Raw genomic sequence first — 19,658 nt, 5'->3', positions numbered from 1 at the left:
CTTTAGCAATGCCAAGATGTAAAACTTCCTGCGGGGGCGGGTAATTCAGTATTTCATAAGTTCTCGCACACTTTTTATACATCCAAACATGGCCGGATTTACCTACTTGCAACTTGCTGCCCATGGGCCGCCTGAATTTTGCCGCCCTCTTCTCATTCATTTTGAAACATCAATAAAAACCATCAAGTGAACGTGCCGGAGGGAGAAGGGTGCATAAGACGCGTTCACTCGTGTTGGGCACATTTTTTGCGTAAGCCCTGTCAGCACTACCAGCAAAAGTTCACGGAACTTTGCGCGAAAGTTCAGTTCCGTAAACCTATCGCTGTGGGGACAAGGCCTTTCATTTGTAAGAAATGAACTAAAAAATTAAGAAAGAACAAACATAAATGTGGTTTAATAATCTTAACTTCCGCCGCCGTGGCCGCACTGACCACACTGTGTTTGGCGCGATGCGTGAAGTCTTCATGTAGTCTTGTAGGCACTGTGCGTTTCGCGCCGCGCCGACCGCTGTTGACCGTACTGTGTTTGACGCAATGCGTGAGGTATTCATGCAGTCTCGTAGGCGCTAATATGTGTTACATGCCGACCGCCGCGTCGAGGGCTTCTCCTTATCAACTCAAGTCCTCGTCATCATTTCTCTCTTAACGCAATTAATTAAAGGTGCGCAGTCTTTTGTATCACCGAAATACGACAAAATTAGAAATAAATGAACTCTCAGGAAATGAGAGATTTTGTCACCTTTTCTTGTTTGTAATTTTTTTCTGAATCCGATTTTTTTGTACCTGCATTTAAAAAAATTGCAAAATTTGCCGCCCCCTAATTTTGCCGCCATGGGCCGCGGCCCATGTGGCCACCCCCTTAATCCGGCCCTGCATCCAAAATGTTAAATTGACTTCACTTTTTTTTCGGTGATGTTTTTTAGTCGCTTTTCATTATTTTGAAATATTTTGGAGTCATTACAAGACATCATAATTCTTAATGTCATTTTTCAATTATGTTAAAGATTTCTTAGAAACATTTTTAAGACGATAGCCGAGGAACAATACCGCTGACAATTTTACAGAACGAAAAGATAACTTCGCTATTTTTGTAATTTTGAGGTTGGATCTGCAATTTTTTCTTACATCACAGGATCATTATAGCCACCCCCCCCCCCCTACAAATTTGGAAAAAAAACTAAAATCATCAGCTTGCGTATGTTCCACTGTAGAATGCGGCAAAGTCGCTAACTAATTTTTACCAAAATTGTTGGTTAGGCACTACTGTTCTTTAGCCCTTGAAATATATTTAATTTTTTTTTAAACACTGTAGAGGTGTTTTTGAAAATCGGGATTTCCCGAATATTTTTCAAATAATTGAATTTTTCATTTTTGGAGCCGAACATGCATAGCTACTTGATCCCAACGAGACTTTATGAGTCTTGGGTCAGGCGCAACAGTGGCGTGGCGTGCTTTGCGATCTATCGATATTTCCTCATTTGAAGCTGTGGTAAATGATCGATTATTAAGGTGTTCGCTGCGAACCTCCTGTTTATCGATACTTTTCCATAGGTTAAAATGGCCGATCAATCGATAAATCGCAAAGCACGCCACACCACTGAGGCGCAAATAACGTTAAAGAGCGCGCACTGCGCTCGCACAGCGACTCGCGCAGTCGAACGCACACGCGGTCAGCCCGGCGACCGTTTAGATATTGTTGATACTGGTTTAATTGCTGTGCGGTGGACATAATGACGACATTAAATTAAATTAAATATCTTGCCAAGAATGTTTACGATTTCAAAAATGAGCCTTATCTCGCTGGGCTTTTATTGCCTTTGCCTTCTCTTCCTCGGCAGGCGGCGCGGCCTCGCTCGCGAATCCCTCTTCATCTGATGGACTCGCGCACCGAGGTCCGCAAGAATCGCCGCGCGCCGCGCCGGGAACGTCAAAGGAACGATTTTGATGACCGCTTATCGCGCAATCCTCCATGAAATAGATATCAAACGTACCCACGGCTCGCCTGGCCCAAGCCCAACTGTCAACGGGAAATTTCGCACAGGGTGGCAAACAGAAAAGATATACAGCGTGATCCAGTGTTAAACGGTCAGACTGCAGGAGCGTGGTCTGTGGGTCAAAATAAGACTTTTTTGTTTTTCCAAAAGTGCTCCCAGTTGGAACTACGGCCCCCCAAAATTTCGGAAAGTAAATCTTCTTTCCAACCAAGTTCGTCGCAAGGGTAAGTCCATGAAAAACTGAATGCGTCACTGGAAAAAAACACATTGGATCTAGAGTCCAGACTCTTGAAAACATTTGACGAAAAGAAATACTCTTGATTCAATCGGATTTTTGCTTGAATCAAAACGAAATCCGCTCAAATTAAGAGGCTTGGCTCTTGATTTAAGCTAGATTCTGTTTGAATCAAGAGTACTTTTTCTTGTCGATGTTTTTAAGAGTCTGGACTCTAGATCCAATGTGTTTTTTTTCCCAGTGGGTGATCCAATGTTAAACGGCCAGACTGCAGGAGCGTATTCTATGGGTCAAAATAAGACTTTTTTGTGGTTGAAAGTTTTTCAAAAAGTGCTTTCAGTCGGAACTACGGCCCCCCAAAATTTCGGAAAGTAAATCTTCTCTCTAACCAAGTTCGTCGCAAGGGTAAGTTCATGAAAAAGTGAATACAGAAGAAAATATTCTCTGATTCGGACTAACTTTAACGTTTTTTGTCATGGATTTTTTATTCTTATGAGTACAAAATGGCAATGAAAAGTTAAATACCAATCCGTTGAAAAACTGATTTTGAGAAAAAAATCCTGGAGACTTAAACGCAAAGGTATAAAAAACGGAAACCATTTTCGTTCAAGAACTCTTGCATCATTTTAACCGAGGTCGTCGCAAGGGTAAGTTTATTATATCACCTGTAGTTGCATTGAGGAACTGAATGCAGAAGAAAAAATTCTATGATTTGGACAAACCTTAAGGTAGGTGCGAAGCTATTGTGTATGAAATTTTCAAAACCTACGAAATTATTTCCCTTGTATTTTTACTTTTTTATAGAGGCACTACTGTACAGGTTTATCAAGAGGGTTAAACGGCCAGACTGCAGGAGCGTGTTCTGTGGATCAAAATATGACTTTTTTGCTGTATAATAAGTTTTTTCAAAAAGTGTCCCCAGTCTACGCTACGGCCCGAAAATTTCGGAAAGTAAATCGTTTTTCCTGAATTTTGGCAACGACTGTGAACCAAATCTCATAAAAATTTGTACTTTCCTGGACTTTTATGCACTAAATTCATAATTGATCTAAAAAAAATCGAAATCTCAATTTAAAGAGGGGGTTTGAGGGTGTTTCGGCTCCTGCAGTCTGGCCGTTTAACCCTGGATCACCCTGTATTTTCGAGATCCCGCATTTATTTCCAAATGTTTCAATTTTTGTCAGTGCTTTTCAAGCAGAAATTTGGGCTACATTTCGCAATGATGGCTCATTTCAGGAACAATATATGTGTTCTTAGGCAGATATGTGCTTTTATGGTTGAGCCAGAGATAAAAGTTCCTTATTGTAAAATATATAGTCCAATCGATTATACGCCTCAATGTATCTCTGTGCACCCCAACTGTCGTAGAGTGATATAGAAAATACGAAAACTAAGATACGGATGTAATTGGCATTGATCAAATGATAAAAAATTAAGGTATCTCACGAAATAAAGTCTTCATCTGGATGTACTTACTTCTTCCTGAAATCAGACAAAAAAGACAAAATTAGGTTTTAAGCTCACACAGAAAACTTCTCACTGCAGTGATTGCATCGTTTTTCACCAAAAACACACTATCATAAAATGAAAACATTACACACATTTTTACAAGGTAAAGTTTTGCAAAAAAAAATAAACATTATGAACTTTGAAAATGCGTTTACTGACAACACAGATCCTTCCACCATTTTAGGAGAAAACCGTGAGGACTATGACTAAGACTGTTATTCTTTTCCCGTGTGAAAAAAAAGAGTGTGACAGCGCAATTGTCCGTCACGTAAATTGACAAGTAGTAGCGCACAAAAATAGCAGAACATAACTTCAGCAAAAAAGATCATCACGTCGTCCAACTAAAAACAGAGGCATCTGATCCACGTCCGGTGAGGCAATTTGGGACAAGGATGCCGAAGATATCTTGAAATTCTTGAAGAGAGGAGAGGAATATCTAGCTTATTGATAGCACTGACAATTATTTCATATTATACTGAAGAATTAAGATCTGAATTTATTCAACATTATCGCTCTGTATTCTTCCTAAAAGGTTGACTATTGAATAAAGGAGTATTTCAACCCTTTAACGGGGACCGGGCTCTCCGGTAAACTCCCCGCAGTTCGTCGTTTCCTTCATGAAAGAACGTAACTAAATTGTAATGTTGCCTAATTTCCCTTCGCAAATTTCATTTTTATCAGGAGAATCTTGGGCATTACTACCTGATAATTTCACTGATTTTTCCTCTGATTCCATGCTAAAATCAGAAACATTTCGGACCAAAATCGCACAGGTACATTCTTTTAAAAAATTGAATGGAGATGTTGCATTGGCGAGGGATTTGCGATTTGATCATTGATTCTTATGTAAAAGTTTGCGAAAAACACGATGGTGCCATTGGTTTTCTCTGAAATCATCTCCCAAGCTCAAAAAAGCTCTCAAAGTGAGACCAAACTGGAGAGAATATCCCACGCTATCTTAAGAGTCCACCTCTACATCAAAACAAACTCTCCATGCAAAGATAGGGAGCAAATACATTGACAGAGCTGCCACTTTATTTGGGGACTCTAAAACTGAATAAACGGCAACCCTGCTAATGTCTTTGCTCCCTATCTTTGCATGGAAAGTTTGATTTGATGTAGAGGTGGACTCTCAGGATTGCGTGGGATATCCCCTCCATTTTGGCCTCGACTTGAGAGCTTTTTTTGAGCTTGGGAGTTGATTTCAGAGAAAACCAGTGGGACCATCGTGTTTCTCGTGAACTTTCACATAAGAATCAACAGTCAAATCGCAAATTCCTCACATATGCAATATCTCCATTGTTCGAGCCAATTTTGCAACCTCGGAATGGAGTTACGCTCCTTCGTCCGGAGAACGACATTCGACTGGACCGGCAACTTTTCGCACGAGGGCGGCATTCATCCAATCAGAGATTCGATGTTTTACAATAATTATAGTTATAAACCGCCCGAGCCGGGGGGGGGGGGGGGGGGGTTTCGAAAAGTGAGAATCCGAGGGGGAGGGGGGCAACGCACGTTCACGGCGGCGCGGGGGGCTGTTAACAAGGCAGCACTCCGGCCATAAAACGATAATGGGCCCAGATTAAGTTGTCGGGGGGCCTATTCACACTTGTTAAAAAAATAAAAGCGACGAGGGCCCCGAACGGTAGGCCCGCGAGTGCCCCCTCCCCCCCCCCCCACCGGGGCACGGATTGAGATATCAGCGGAACGTGATGATGGAGGACCAGACCTTCAGGGTCGCGGGGGGGGGGGGGTGGATGATGAGGTCCTGAGGAGGTTGTCAAAACGGCTCGTCGATGTCCCCTCCGTGCGCCGGAGCTGGGGGGGGGGAGATTGCGTCAGAGGGGGGCTCGGGGGGCACGGGGGGGCTGCAGGGCGGGGGCGGAGGGGGATTGTGACAGGCATCTGCGGTAGGTCGTAAGGATCTGATGTCTCTATTACACACCCCGGACCACACACCGCGCTCAACCGGGACCTACGCAAAACTAAGTACTCGTACGCTCACATTTGGTCGTATTTCTGCCGAACGGCACTAAGTGCATCGTGGCGTGAGCCCTGCTATGCATATATTCTTATGGGTCTCAGGGCTCATGTCTTAACGGGTATGGTTACCTTTGGCAGAAATACGTCCATTTGATTTTATTTTGTATTATTTTTTTTTCTCTTTTCGCGTTCCTCGCTGGTTTTATTGACATAGCTTTCTCGCTGCCCCCTCGAGCTATGCCCCCCCCCCCGTGCCCTGGGGACGGATGGGGGTTTTTAAGCCTTGATGAAGAACGCCGTATGAACGGCCCGATGTTGCGAAATTTCCTGGAGAAGAATTTCCGGGAGGAAATATCCTGAAGACAAACGAAAAAATGTAGTCGGGGGAAATTTTCGTAGAAAGGAAAACTGTCTGCAGCGTGTGTTGCTGAAAATCAGTTCCCTGAAAGAGGCAATGGCGTAGCTCGTGAGCGCAACCCACCCCCCAGACTGTAATTCAGCCCCACCCCTCATACTCCCTGCGCTCGACTATGGGATTAAATTTAAAACAAATTTTAAAAGTTCAAGCGGACGACTGGGCCCCTTAAAGCCATGGGCTTCTCTCGCATTGTGGGCTCTGAGGCCCTATATTTATACGCCACTAGCAAGAGGAGCATAGCCTAAAATATGAAACGTTCAGGTCCTTTGATGGTTTAATGTTAACGTTCCTAAACTTTATATTTGGACTTGTTGCGAAGCACGTGAAAGTCGCGTTCAACTTTTCAATTTGAATTGAAAAAAACATTTTTAAACAATTACTTGGAAAAAGATGCGCGTGATCTTCCACAAAAAGACATAACTTTCATTTCTCCAAGTTGGACAGTTTTCAGAGCAGGACACTCACTTTTCTGGAGATTTTCAGAAACAAACGGAATCGCGGATGGAAAATTGAAAGACTCCTCTCTCAAGTTTCAGAAGAGACTCGTATTTCATCAAAAGAAAGGCAACGTTCCTGTGTTCACACGGCGTTTTTCCCTTAGCGGGGCAGGGTGCAGTTTCGATTCAATCCGACTTTGAGCCGCGATGTATCGCGGTACATGCGAAGTGATACCTTGGGCCTTCGACGGCAGTCTCAAATTTCTTCGTCTCCATCGCCCCCTTCCCCCCCCCCCAATTTACCTCCCCGATTTTTCATTCATTATAAACGCGGGAGATGTCTCGATAAACCCGTGGTGGTCGCCGGCTATGAGTCATGCCTCGTAACGACGTAACAGCGTAACTGTTTTCGGAGATGAGCTCCGTCGCCCGTATGTCTCAATGTTTTTTACGGCTCAAAGGGGAATGGGATACGCTCTTTTGTCGCGTTGCTTGCGTCGCCGCAACAACTCACACTCCGATTATCGGCTCATTTGTCCAGAAGGACATTTTTGCACGAAGAGTCCATTTCTCAGAGCCTCGCTTCTCTCGTGGGCTAATCGATAAATCTTGAAAAATTCAAACTTGGCGCAGTAATGCTAAGCTATGCGTAAAGCCATGGTTTATTTTATAACGCTAATAATGTATGGTAACTGAAGGTAAAGTATGTTAAAGATTTTACTGCGAAGTCTTGCAGCTTTGTGAGTCTGCAGGAATTCGTATGATGGCTGAAAGATCGTAACTATGGCGCAGGCAAACTGTCAAATCAAGCATTTTATCAAATGCCTCTACACTACTCGACAGATTGTCAAGTTTTGATATCTTGCAAAATTTTGTATGTTTTCGACGAAGGACTCATGCAAGAATCAGACAAATTTTATAGACGGAAATTACACGGGTATATTCTTGTAAAAAATTGAATTTCTTTAGTCAATTACTTTGCAACCTCAAAATAGAGTTACGTTTCCTCGTCCGGGAAAGGACTATTCATCCTTCTTAATTTAAACATAACCGCGACATACCATTGAGAATTCAAATTTAAAAAATGAAGGATTATGATGAGGGCTCCTCGTAATAGAACAGTATGTGTTGAAGAAAAATGCAAAGTCTCGATTGGAGTTACGGTGCTCTTCCTGTGGACGGCAGGGTACTCGTTTGCAATACTGCATCCGCAACAATGTTTTCGCCCCGATATAAATCTCGCGGTTGAATTTTATAGGTCACAAGAGTTTTATAGGCCAAACGAAATGAGAATTTAAAGGCATCAACCGAGAACCGACACTTGGATCGCTCCGCTTTCCCGACGTGGACATACCCGGAACTACTCTTCTCCACGCTCCCCCCCCCCACCCTGCTCCCCCCCCCCCGCTTGGCTTGTAGCTCCGAGAATCCCTTGGTGGTCTCTCCGGATCGGATTTATGATGCAAGGATTTGACGCGAACATTGTCTTTCATTCGGATCCAGCATGATCTCATAGTGTGAAAACATTCTCGAAAGTTTGCAAGCCGATCTTAAGCAGCGCAGTTTTGCATCTTATTGTCGCTCGTCTTGATTTCCGAGAAATTATGTAGGATAGGACGTGTGTGGCACGTGCAGCTCAAGTATCATGTGAGCCGTTTCGGCGGAATTTTTTCCTTAAAATTTCAGTAAATTTTTTTAGGGTCAAAAAAATTGCTCAACAGGTGTCTGAAATTTGAAGAATTTCCTGTTGAAGTGGGAACTACTGAGTGAACTAAGCGGGAGGATACCATTGGCTTATCAATCGAGCAATTGTTGAAGGAGATGTGACGAAAATATCTAATTTGCTAAAATACATGTATGCGATTTAATGGGAAATGCCGCCAGATGACGTCACAAGGCGGTGCATTTCCTCACTTTTAAAATAATTTTTAGCCTATTTCCCATCAAAAAAAAAAAAAAAAAAAATTATAAAAAATTCCGCGAAATCAGCTCTTGAAGCACCTTCAGATGAAGCAATACAAAATTTGCGTGCAAATTCTCCATTGAAGTGGTGAGTGCAAAAAGAGCGTCCTTCGGTTGCGGAGTCTCAGAATTTCTACTAACATTTCATCCCTTTATAATTAAGGACGTGTATGGAATTTTTTGAATTTGTATTGAATTTTCTATGTGATTTCACACCGCTTAAAACAAAAAAATTCAGAAACTTCACCCAAAAGTTTCCTCTCTAAAATATAAATCAGCAGCAGAGATTCTGAAACACGGCAACCAAGAAGTACCCTTCCTGCACCCAACGCATCAATTATTCACTCTAGCCTTCTCATACCTTTTTACACCCTTTTCGCTGCTTATCTTCCCCGAAACCAATCTTTAACCTTTCTATGAAAAGGTGTAATTCGTCAATTAACGCAGAGCAAAATTAGAAATGCTCAGGAAGACAGAATTTTAAGGTAAGACACTTGCAGCACCCACTGAAAATAATCCAAACGGAGCCAACACAATACATATAGGAACAGAGCAAGGGAAAGGACGCGCGTTGATAACGGCGAAAGAATACAACTATTCGTACTTGATGGATGTCCGTATTGCGTCTAAAAAATTGAAGGGGCGATGATAATGCGAGGAATGAACACTAAACCCTCAATGCGCTGCTCTATGCTGCCAATACAGCGTCGCTCTGCAGATTCGAGAGAAAAGTTAAAAAACGAGACCCGATTGCGTCTCTCCTAACTGCGGATGTGTTGGTGTTGGTCACAAAGCCGTTGCCACTGCAAATAAGATATGCGGAAACAAACGATGTGGAATTTGTGGGAAAAGAGCACGGGAAAAGACGCGCGTTGACGACGGCGCAGTGATACAACTATTCGTGCTTGATGGATGTCCGTGTTGTATCAGCAAAATTGAAGGCGCGATGGTGCGAGGCGTGAACTCACAATGCTTCGCTCTATACTGGCACTACGGTGTCGCTCATATTCAGGAGAAAAGTTAAAAAAGGAGGCCCGATTACGTCACTTCAGTCTACGGCTGGGTTGTTCAGGTAGCCCCTCTTGAAGCATCACTGCAAGTAAGACAAACGAAACCAACGCAACATGGAAATATAACTAAAAAGGACTCGAGTTGATGACGGCGCAGTGATACAACTATTCGTGCTTGATGGATGTCCGTGTTGTATCAGCAAAATTGAAGGCGCGCTGGGCGCGAGGCGTGAACTCGCAATGCTTCGCTCTATACTGGCAATACGGTGTCGCTCATATTCGGGAGAAAAGTTAAAAAAGAATGCCCGATTACGTCACTTCAGTCTTCGGCTGGGTTGCTCAGGTAGCTCCCCTTGAAGCATCACTGCAAGTAAGACAAACGAAACCAACGCAACATGGAAATATAACTAAAGAGGACGTGAGCTGATGACGGCGCAGTGATACAACTATTCGTGCTTGATGGATGTCTGTGTAGTATCAGCAAAATTGAAGGCGCGCTGGGCGCGAGGCGTGAACTCGCGATGTTTATTTCACTGAGGCGTCCGGATTCGGAATTAAACACAGGGTCCGATCATGTCTTCGGCTGTGTTGCTCACATAGCCCGTGAAGCACCACCACAAATGGGCTACGTTTTGCAATTTATTGGTAATTGCAATATCTAGATCAGTTTAGAAACTACGCACCATTATTTTACCTATGCACAATAGTATTTCTACGGATGAGCCAGAAATTGTAATTTCTAATTACAAAACGTAGTCCAAAAAATCCTGCCGCTTTCCGTGGGGTTGCCGGCAAGTAGGGGACGGTTCTTTTTGTAGTCCGCGCATTTACCGCGGCATGTGTGTATTTTCCGAAGGGTAGCGTTACATTGGGGAATTAAATCATTTACCCTTCCCCTCTTGCCTCGTACCATAGGTTTTTAGGTGGTCATTGGGAGCTTTTTCCCTCTGTATTGTGATTTTCAACTTCATGCTGAATTTTAAACGCACGTTGGCTAAAAAATTCCGAATTGCTCAAATTTAGAGGTCAGGTTCCGCAACTGGTGGACCGACTAAGACTGGGCTCCTTTCCCTTGCGAGTTACCTGGACAAATCCCTTGGAGAACCCGTTCGGGAGGCGTCAAGCGGGCTGACGACGCGTCGGGCGAGGAAAACGGAGGTTCGGTCGCGGCTTATCAAGGAAGGAATCAGTCCGGACCCGGGAGCGGACAACGAGGCGCGGACAGGTCGTCGCTCCTTTGACGTAAGGGCGTATCTCAATTTCCACGTGAGCCTTGTTTCCCATATGACTCAATGCTTTCCAGGGCTCATGTGAAAAGCGAGATACGCCCTTACGTCGGAGGCGCGGACAGGTGTCGGGCGATCGAGTCCTGATTCCCGACTCCTGATCCTGGGAGCTGGGTCATTTGAGTTATCAGCGACTGCCCAGGTTGAGAGTGTTCCATGTCTTGCTCCACGTCCATGCTCAACTCGCTCCGGCCTTGCGAGGTGTTTGTCGGCCCGACGACTCCCTCACCCCCCGCCCCCCGTGCGGGAGGGTTGTCTGACTGTCGCCTAATGAGCCCCGATCTGGCTTCTGTTCAGATATAACAAGTATTTAGAGGCCTCGTTGCCAAATTCTCTGTTGAATCGCCCAAAAAAAAGGAATTCAACGAATGCAGCAATAATATACAGGGTTATTCAAAAGTCACGCACCACTGGCCATGAGGGGGTGGCCATTTGAAATTTTTTAGTTGCCCCCCGCCCCCCTCCCCCTGGGGGAATCAAAAACTGGTCAGTACCTAAGAAAGTTTCCCCCGCGATTTAAGGAAAAACGTCTTAAACCGCAAATCGATATCATAATCAGAATTAAAGTTATGGCCAGTGGTGCGTGATTTTTGAATAACTCTGTATATTTTAGGAACCCCGCACCCTGTAGTGTAAAAGCTGCTATCGAAAGTCAACGCTCAGGGTCGTAGACGTAGTCGTTCCCCAAGGTGAATCCAGGGTTCGATTAGGGATAATTCAAGATTAGAGATAGCGCCACCAGTCACCTCTGAGGATTTCACTTTCCTTCGACGATTACTGAAATAATCTTCCTCGAATTACAAAAAGCAGATCCACAAGATATAGATTTTTTTTGCTTGATTTTTTGAGCGAAAAGTATTGGCAGTTAGAATCACAAGCGCAGGGAAAGTGCGGCTGAAACTTTCAGCTCAGCGGCGGCGGTCGAGCGTGCAACCGAATCCCTTATGTTCTGTCTCTCTTTCTCCCATTGCCGCAATGGGAATTACTTTCCGCCGTAGTTACGACTTTATTTTTGGGAATTTTGAGAAGATTTTATGACTGGGTGTTCCTCAAGTATGTTGCTATATCCCCTGGATCTCCAATCTTGAATAAGTATTACGGTTTTTATTATTTCGGCAAATATATACGGCTATTTTGAGCAGCGCGACGTGGTGGCCGAATCGAGAAGTTCGAAGCCTGGATTCACCTCAAGCAACTCCTTGATCATTCGTTGAAGTTTACACAAAGTTTTTTTCTCTTTGAGAAGAAAAATTACGAAATTTTTCAAGAATTGATGTCAAGAAGTTTTTCATTTTAAAAATAAAATATGACAGGAAGTCTGCAACGCCTCAAACCGAGTTACGTGGTCTGGTAGATTCACAGTTGATGTGCAAAATGAGCCAAACAGAAAATTCAAGTTTAGAAATGTATGAATTAATAGCAGCTTGATGGCAGCTCCCGTTCTTAGCTCTTCTTAGCTCTCGTTTGAGGTGTAAATCGCCAATCATAAAGTGCTTCACACAACAAACGTTTACAGATCAAAGCGAGGATGTCTTTGTAATCAACTTCAAAGCTCGAAACTTAACAGCGCACCGCAACATTATTACGAGAGCAAAGAGCCAATACTGCCGTTTTAGGTAAAAACGCCGTATGAGCATTCAAATGTTGTCAAATTTCCTCTCCAAAAAAAAGAATTTTCGAAGAAAGTTATGAGTATTTTCCCTTGATATTCACAGACTTTTAAGATCAAATTACGAACGAAATCCTCTGAAAAATCAAAGAGAAATATTCACAAATTTTGCTGCAAATTCGTGATTTTTTTAAAGAATATTTGGCAATACCTCATAGCTCACACGGCGTTCTTCTTCAGCACGACAGAATACAGGGTGTCTACTAAAACAGGCTGATCAAAAATAAGTACTTTTACAGTACTTTTTCAGTACCTCATCAAGAAATTCAGTACCTCCTCCAACAGAAAAATGCCGTACTTTTTCGGTACCTCCATTTGACGATATTCGAAAAATTTAAAAAATTTGAAAATTCGACAAAAATGACAAAAAATGTTAAAAAAATTCCGGACCTTTTTGCGGAATTTCCGCACTTTTTCAGCACTTCCGGACCGTTGTTAAAAAATCAGTACTATTTCCAGAAATTCCGGAATTGTAGACACCCTGAGAATAAGACACTTGGCAAAACCATGAGGCGGATCGCATGGTGTTAAGCAAGCAAACGAAGGCTCAAAGCACAATTATCGTGCGAGCAGAGCGAAAGCTCGTAAAATATCGAAAGTCGAAAGTTTCAAGTTCGAATGATGAGCGAAGATTAATAACTTCGGTATGTTAAGACGCCGGAACTGACGGGTCTTCTGCACGGAGGTGTCGGCGTTTTTCATTTAATTAAGCTCTAAGACAAGACAACACTCCGTCGCTTGGCTAACAAAAGCGCGTGATTACAATTCGAGATGAGCCCGGAAAAGCATTGAGTTATACGGACGACAAGGCTCAACGCGAGATGTGTCTACGTTTTTTTGGCGGGAAGTCGACGACTTTGCCCGGAACATCTTCGTAGCCCTCCGTTTCGACCCCTTCCAACCCTTTTCCATCTTATCTCTCTCTTAAACTTAATCCTCGCCGTGTCTCTCCGCCACCCTAAACTTCCTTACACCCTCATCCTCCCCCGTCTTTCTCTCGCCCTCCACGCCTGCCAACTTACAACTTCACTGACAGCCAAGCGACTAATTGCCGACTTCGCAGCTTGGGAAAACCGCCGTATGAACCCTCGACTTTTTCCAAATTTCCCCCAATAAAAATTGTATTTTCCAGCAAAGTTATGAATATTTTACATTTATATTTCCCAATACTTGTGAAGTGATCACGAGCTTTATTCTCTGAAAAATTCTTTGAAAAACATTCACAGTATCCCCTAATATTTCGTATTTTCTGATATGAAATTTGGCAATGTCGAAGGGCTCATACGACGTTTTTCCTCAGCACGTCGGAATAATAATTCCCGCTTTGCGTTCTCGCTAAGTTGTTGAAGCTAAAAATTTCTCTCGATCATTAATTTTAGCGTTGCGCGCCTTTATCACGTAGCTATTGTTACCGGGTTAGCCGTAATTAGAGGGCCCCGAAACGAGTAACTTTCTTAATGAGCGTCTCGGAGAGCTTCAAAGCTGCGGTCTTTACTATCGCCGCTGTTGGAAATCACCCAGTTCGATTGAAGATTGTATTCAATAAGCGGTTGGCACACCTTGAAATTTTACGCATAGCGTCGGTGTCTATTTTCACTTCCTACGCTGGCTTTCATAAAATTAGCAAATTTGTGTAATAGGTACAGTGGATTGAACCTGCGAACAAGGGCGGATTCAGGGGGAGGGGGGCTGTTGGGGGTGTATTTCCTACCCGTACGCCCGAAAAAAGTAGGAAGAAAAACGGAAGTAAGAAAGAAGAAAAGCAACGGAAGAAAGAAGAGGGAAGGACGCCAAATTTGGTAATCATTCGTAACAAAATTGACTCAAACTGCATGTTACATTCTTACAAATTTCAACAATTTTCTCGGGAGAGCCCCCTGAACCCTCCTTTCGCCCCCCGCGTGCGAAGAGCCTATGAACTAGTGGAATGGGGTGCTTTGCGATACATCGATTGATCGGCAATTTAAACCTATGGAAAAGTATCGATAAATGGGATGTTCGCAGCGAATATCTTAATAATTGATTATTTACCACAGGTTTAAATGACATAACAATCGATAGATCGCAATTCACGCCACGGATATATATAATATTCAATGGATTTAAATGGAGGACAAACAGTGTTGCAAACTTGTAAGAATCGCCACTGCATTGAACCTTCCTCACACATGATTTTTAACCGTTCTCCAAGAGTTCACGAAAATCACTTCTACGGGCCGTTGTTACCGGGAAAGAATCAAGATTGAGGTATCAAACAACGATGGAAACAGATCGTCTACCACCCTCTTTCTGCTACCTTATTTTTACTCTCGGTCCTGCCGCCCCCCTCCCCCCCCCCCTCTCAGGACTTTTAAGGCCCTCGATGAAGGACACATAGCCGCGAGAGGACAGACAGATTACTCGAAACTACGCGACACGCGTCTGTCTGACACGAATAGAATAGTTTCGAGGTGCCGTGGCGCTTAGAAAACTAACCTATCGTAAAACAATCGTTCTCTGCCGTTTTTAGGAAGAACACAGTATGTACCCTCAGGCGTTGTCAAATTTCCATCGATAGAGTATGAATTTCAAGGGACGCCTTCGAATATTTTTCAAGGATTTTTTTAGGGGATTTTGCTCGCAACTTGATCCTTATTATTTGAAAATCCCACAGGAAAATATTCATAATTTTACTCTCAGTTGAACATTTCACTATGGAAAAATTGGCAACGTTTGAATGTTCATACGACGTTTTCCCTCAAAACAGGAGCATGACATCACGGGTTGCGCCGCACGCATAGCGTCTGAATTCGACCTAAACAATCTCATCGCTCGGTAAGCGATTGCCTCTGAAGAAGTGAAGAATCCAGCTCTGTGCCAACTCTCAGTTCCTGAACTTTGACACTCCGACTAATTAGGAGTCGAGAGAGCATCCAGGAGTTTAAGTCGTGTTGTTGCCAATCTTCAGCTCGGAATCGTCAAATATTGAGGTATTATTTTTACTTCGAGTTCGAAGGGTATCTTGCACCAATAAATCACTATTTACTTTTTTTCTGCTTATTCCAGAAGAGGCAGCACAATAGGGGGTAAAGGCAGCAAAACTGACGGGCTACAGGTCAAAGTAAAAAAAATACTAGTCCTCTTGTTGAACTGGTAAAAATGTAACTTCTGTTCAAACTAGGGGAAAAATCAATGAAAAACTAAAAATTGCTTAAAAAAGAAATTAATCGCTGTAAAGAGACGACCTGACAATGCTTGATGTACTTAAAACCATGGACGTCTGGATTGGGTGGAGCCGGTAACTCTAAGGTATAGTGAGGTATCATAGCTTTTGGTGGTAAAAAATCAACACGCGAAAAACACGAGCATGTATGGTCACATCGAGGCATGTATTGAAAACCACCCTCAAATTTCAGTGTATGCAACATGGAAATCCATCAAGTAGTAATAGTTGCATCCAAGGATTTGTATTGAAGAGCACCTTGGAAAAATCAGAAGCACCCGTAAATGTTTGGATATGCAATGTGGACGTGCACAGAGAAGGAATAGTTGCATCCAGGGGTAACTTACAATGACACTGCTTGGTACCTCTGAATAGAGTTCATCAACTGTGCGTGCTGTTATTACTATAACATTGTAAAGTCAAAAACTTTTACGGTGACCTAAGTCGGAGGTAACGCAAATGATCCGAAATTAAGTGATTCGGCTTAGAACTTAATGAGATGGATTTGATGCTTTCAGAAATACACTCTGAAAACTAGCATGATGACATACAGGGCTGTATTCATAGTCGTTACTTACACAGCTTCTACCCTTAAAATAATGCATTAAATGAACAGGAATTTTGACATGTGATAATTGAGTAACGTGTTTTCAGAATTTAGCAGTCTATATGTTGTTTCTAAAATAAGCCAGTATGTGTGGTTCCATATTGCAAAATGTAGAAAGAGTAATGCTGAAAAAAGCACAAGGCTTGGACTATGTCCATATGTTCCCGACTTTTTAGTTTGGCAACATATTCCTTAACAGTGTAGCAGAAGAATTTCGATGCAGCTGGCTTCAGGGCGCTAGCAAATTCTCTTCCGAAGTGTGTATTTGGGCCTGACAACGTGTGACAATGTGACAGTGACATGTGTCGGGCCGATGCGCGAGGCTGTTACAGCACGTGCAGTTGTTATGCTGTGCATATTAGCGGTTTGCTTTTGCTTTCAGGGAGTATCAAAGTGGAGCAATGAGACATTGAACTTCAAGCAGTCAAAAATTGAGGGTGAGCCGTGAAGACTTGAACGTGTTTCTGCTAAATAGAACTATGTGCGCTAAGACATGAGCCCTGAGATCCATAAGAGTATATGCATAACAGGGCTCACGTTATAACGCGCATACCTACTTCCGTTTGGCAGAAATACGTCCACTTCGATGGTGTAAGTCTGGAACCACGTATCTCGTTTGCGGTGTTTGAAAATCTCCGCCTCTATATCATTTTTTTTAAATGAAAACAAATCGACATCATTCCTTGAAGTTTTTGCAGAATTTTCTTCGCACAGAGGAGAAAAATCACGGCAGTTTTAAAGAATTTTCGTTGAGTAGTTTTTCGTTTACGCACATAAATCAGAACATTTCAAAAGTTCAGGGCAAGCACTTGGAGGCTGCAACGGAAAATATTTGTTGGACCTTTTTTCCCCTATCCGAAATTCGTTCTACAAGAGCTCTTTCCAAGGGTATATAGCAGTCGGTAGTAAAATTGCTACTTCAACACGCTCAACAAAATTCTCCCTAATTAACAGAATGGAAAAAACAAACATGAACAGTGGAAAATTTGAAACGGTGAATTTAAGTTATCCTTTTTTCATCTGAGAACCGACGAATCTGCCCTGATAGCGAAGAGAGCAGTAAGCGACAATTTTTCGAAATCGAGTTTCCTTCAAAATTCGTCCAAAATCTTTTAGATGAAAGTACTGAAATTGCACTTACGACTGTCTTTCCTGATAATACCCTAGCATGAAAATGAAAAATAGAGGTAGGGCAGTGAGAGGTAGCTCACGTCCCTACAGATTATAGGCACGAGACCTCCATGAGCTAGTTGCGAACGCTGCCACCGACTGGGTTTTGAGGTTTTAGTTACTGCGCATGCGCGCGCATGCGCAGGAGTAGCGAATACCGTCATTTCTCGCTGAACGCCAGTTGAGGACTGATGCCCGTATGATCAGGTGTCATTGATATGCCGAGAGGGGGAATTGCACTCAAGAGGCGTAAATTCGCTGCCTCATTCATCGAGGCCTCGTAGCCTGGTGGTACCGCGCTGGTCTACCATCTCTGCGATGCGGGTTCGAATCCATGCGAGGGCACGGATTTTTTACGCTTGGCGTCGATATGCAGGTAGGGCTGGACCCTTACCCTTTTTATGTAATTGAAATAAAATCAGTCGATTTTTAATCATACATACGATTTCTAGGAGTCTTTCGGACGATTAATGGCAATTTGACACAGAACGGAGGCTCCATTCAAAAAAACTTTCCGATCAGAATCAGAGCTTCTGAGCCCGTTGACTCAAAACTTCATGTTTGCACTTACTGCTCTCTTCGCTATCACGGCAGAAATCAACACATAAAACCATCATTTAGGGGCATCAGGCCTGTAAGTTAATGATTAACTGGAATCTACTAAACAGCGCTCAGCGCCGCGCACATTGTAATCCATACGTGATGATTAGGTTGCAAGAGGAGGCCTCCAACCATATTTTTCGTGATGAGTTTCAGCCTTTTACAGCTCGATTCCAGCACGCGACCTACCGCTAGATCGGCGGAATCTGGAGGCCGATCAGGTGCGATCCTTTTTAATACCACTCGTCGGCTGCCGTTACCATAGCGACGAGATAATTTTTAATATTCGCATTCCTTTTGTTGGGTCATTAGTGTTTAAGGCTTAATTATGATCATTTCGCAATTGCGACGCGCTCATGGCGGAGCTGCAATAGCGCTGTTTACATGCCGAGTAAGGGGATCATTAGATGAATGCAGTGGCGTGGCGTGCTTCGCGATATATCGATTGAACTGCCATTTAATCCTATGGAAAAGGATCGATAGACAGGGTGTTCGCAACGAACACCGTTGTAATCGATTCTTTACCATAATTTCAAATGGAGAAGTATCGATAATAATCGATCATTCACACCTCGCCACTGGATGAATGAAGTAAATTAATGAGTTTTGAGTGCGTATCGGTGGTAATCAGGGACGTGCTGTCCACGGATCACATTAGTCTCGTAGGAATGAGGTCTTTCACGACTTTCTTTCGTCAAGAGTTCTTTCTTCTTTTGGGGTGGGTTTTGAAATGGTGCGATTGCGCATGCCGCTGGATCGTACCCTTCTGGTTCGATTTTGTGGGGAAAAGAAATAATAGCAGCGGGCTGATCATTGAAATTGATAGACAAAGCAATAGAGAAAGAAGACATAGCACTGGGAAAAAAACACATTGGATCTAGAGTCCAGACTCTTAAAAACATCGACAAGAAAAAATACTCTTGATTCAATCAGATTTAAGCTTAAATCAAGAACCAAGCCTCTTAATTTGAGCGGATTTCCTTTTGATTTAAGCTTAAATCTGACTGAATCAAGAGTCCTTCTTCTTGTCAATATTTTCAAGAGTTTGGACCCTAGATTCAATGTGTTTTTTTTTCTAGTGAGGATGTATGAAGCTATCCTATATTGGTTGAAACGGGTGTTCCTCATAGAACAAAAGGGAAATGATAGACTAACTGTAGGGTCTCTCGTAGGTTGCCGTCAGTTAATCTATTACTTACCTAATTTGTCCATTGCAACTACTCGCTTCCACATATAGTATCGCCCCATTTTGCCATCTGTCTATTTTTCTTTAGTCATACTTGTTTTTATTTTATTTTATACACTTAATTTAGGTTATTTATATAGGTTTATTCTAATCCTGGGACTACTAATTAAAATATTGTTTATTTTGTTTTATTTGTCTATTGTTTTGTCTATCAATTTCAATAATCAGCCCGCGCAGGCCACTTGCCTCTTCGGTATAATATTGGTGTAGTACTGCGAACTGATACTTGAAATTGATAGACAAAATGATAGATATAAAAGGCATTGGCAAAATGGGGCGATCTTATTGGTGGAAGCGGGTGGTTGCAATGGACAAGGGAGGTAAGTAAGAC

At 42.8% G+C, this 19,658-nt stretch overlaps 1 protein-coding gene across 1 annotated transcript in view; it reads right to left on the bottom strand.

The window, feature by feature from the left end:
- LOC109037663 (homeobox protein E60) overlaps positions 1-19,329 on the bottom strand; it is a 49,579-nt gene extending 30,250 nt beyond the window's left edge. The window contains exons 1-2 of the mRNA XM_072304816.1: positions 19,281-19,329; positions 3,705-3,710 (exon numbers count right to left, since the gene is read on the bottom strand). Coding sequence (XP_072160917.1) covers positions 3,705-3,710; positions 19,281-19,329 — 55 coding nt within the window. The remainder of the gene's footprint in view (positions 1-3,704; positions 3,711-19,280) is intronic.
- Positions 19,330-19,658: the final 329 nt, after the last annotated feature.

The sequence above is a fragment of the Bemisia tabaci genome, chromosome 10, assembly GCF_918797505.1.
Source record: "Bemisia tabaci chromosome 10, PGI_BMITA_v3".
Classification (NCBI taxonomy): domain Eukaryota; kingdom Metazoa; phylum Arthropoda; class Insecta; order Hemiptera; family Aleyrodidae; genus Bemisia; species Bemisia tabaci.
This window is presented reverse-complemented; position numbering and strand designations above follow the sequence as displayed.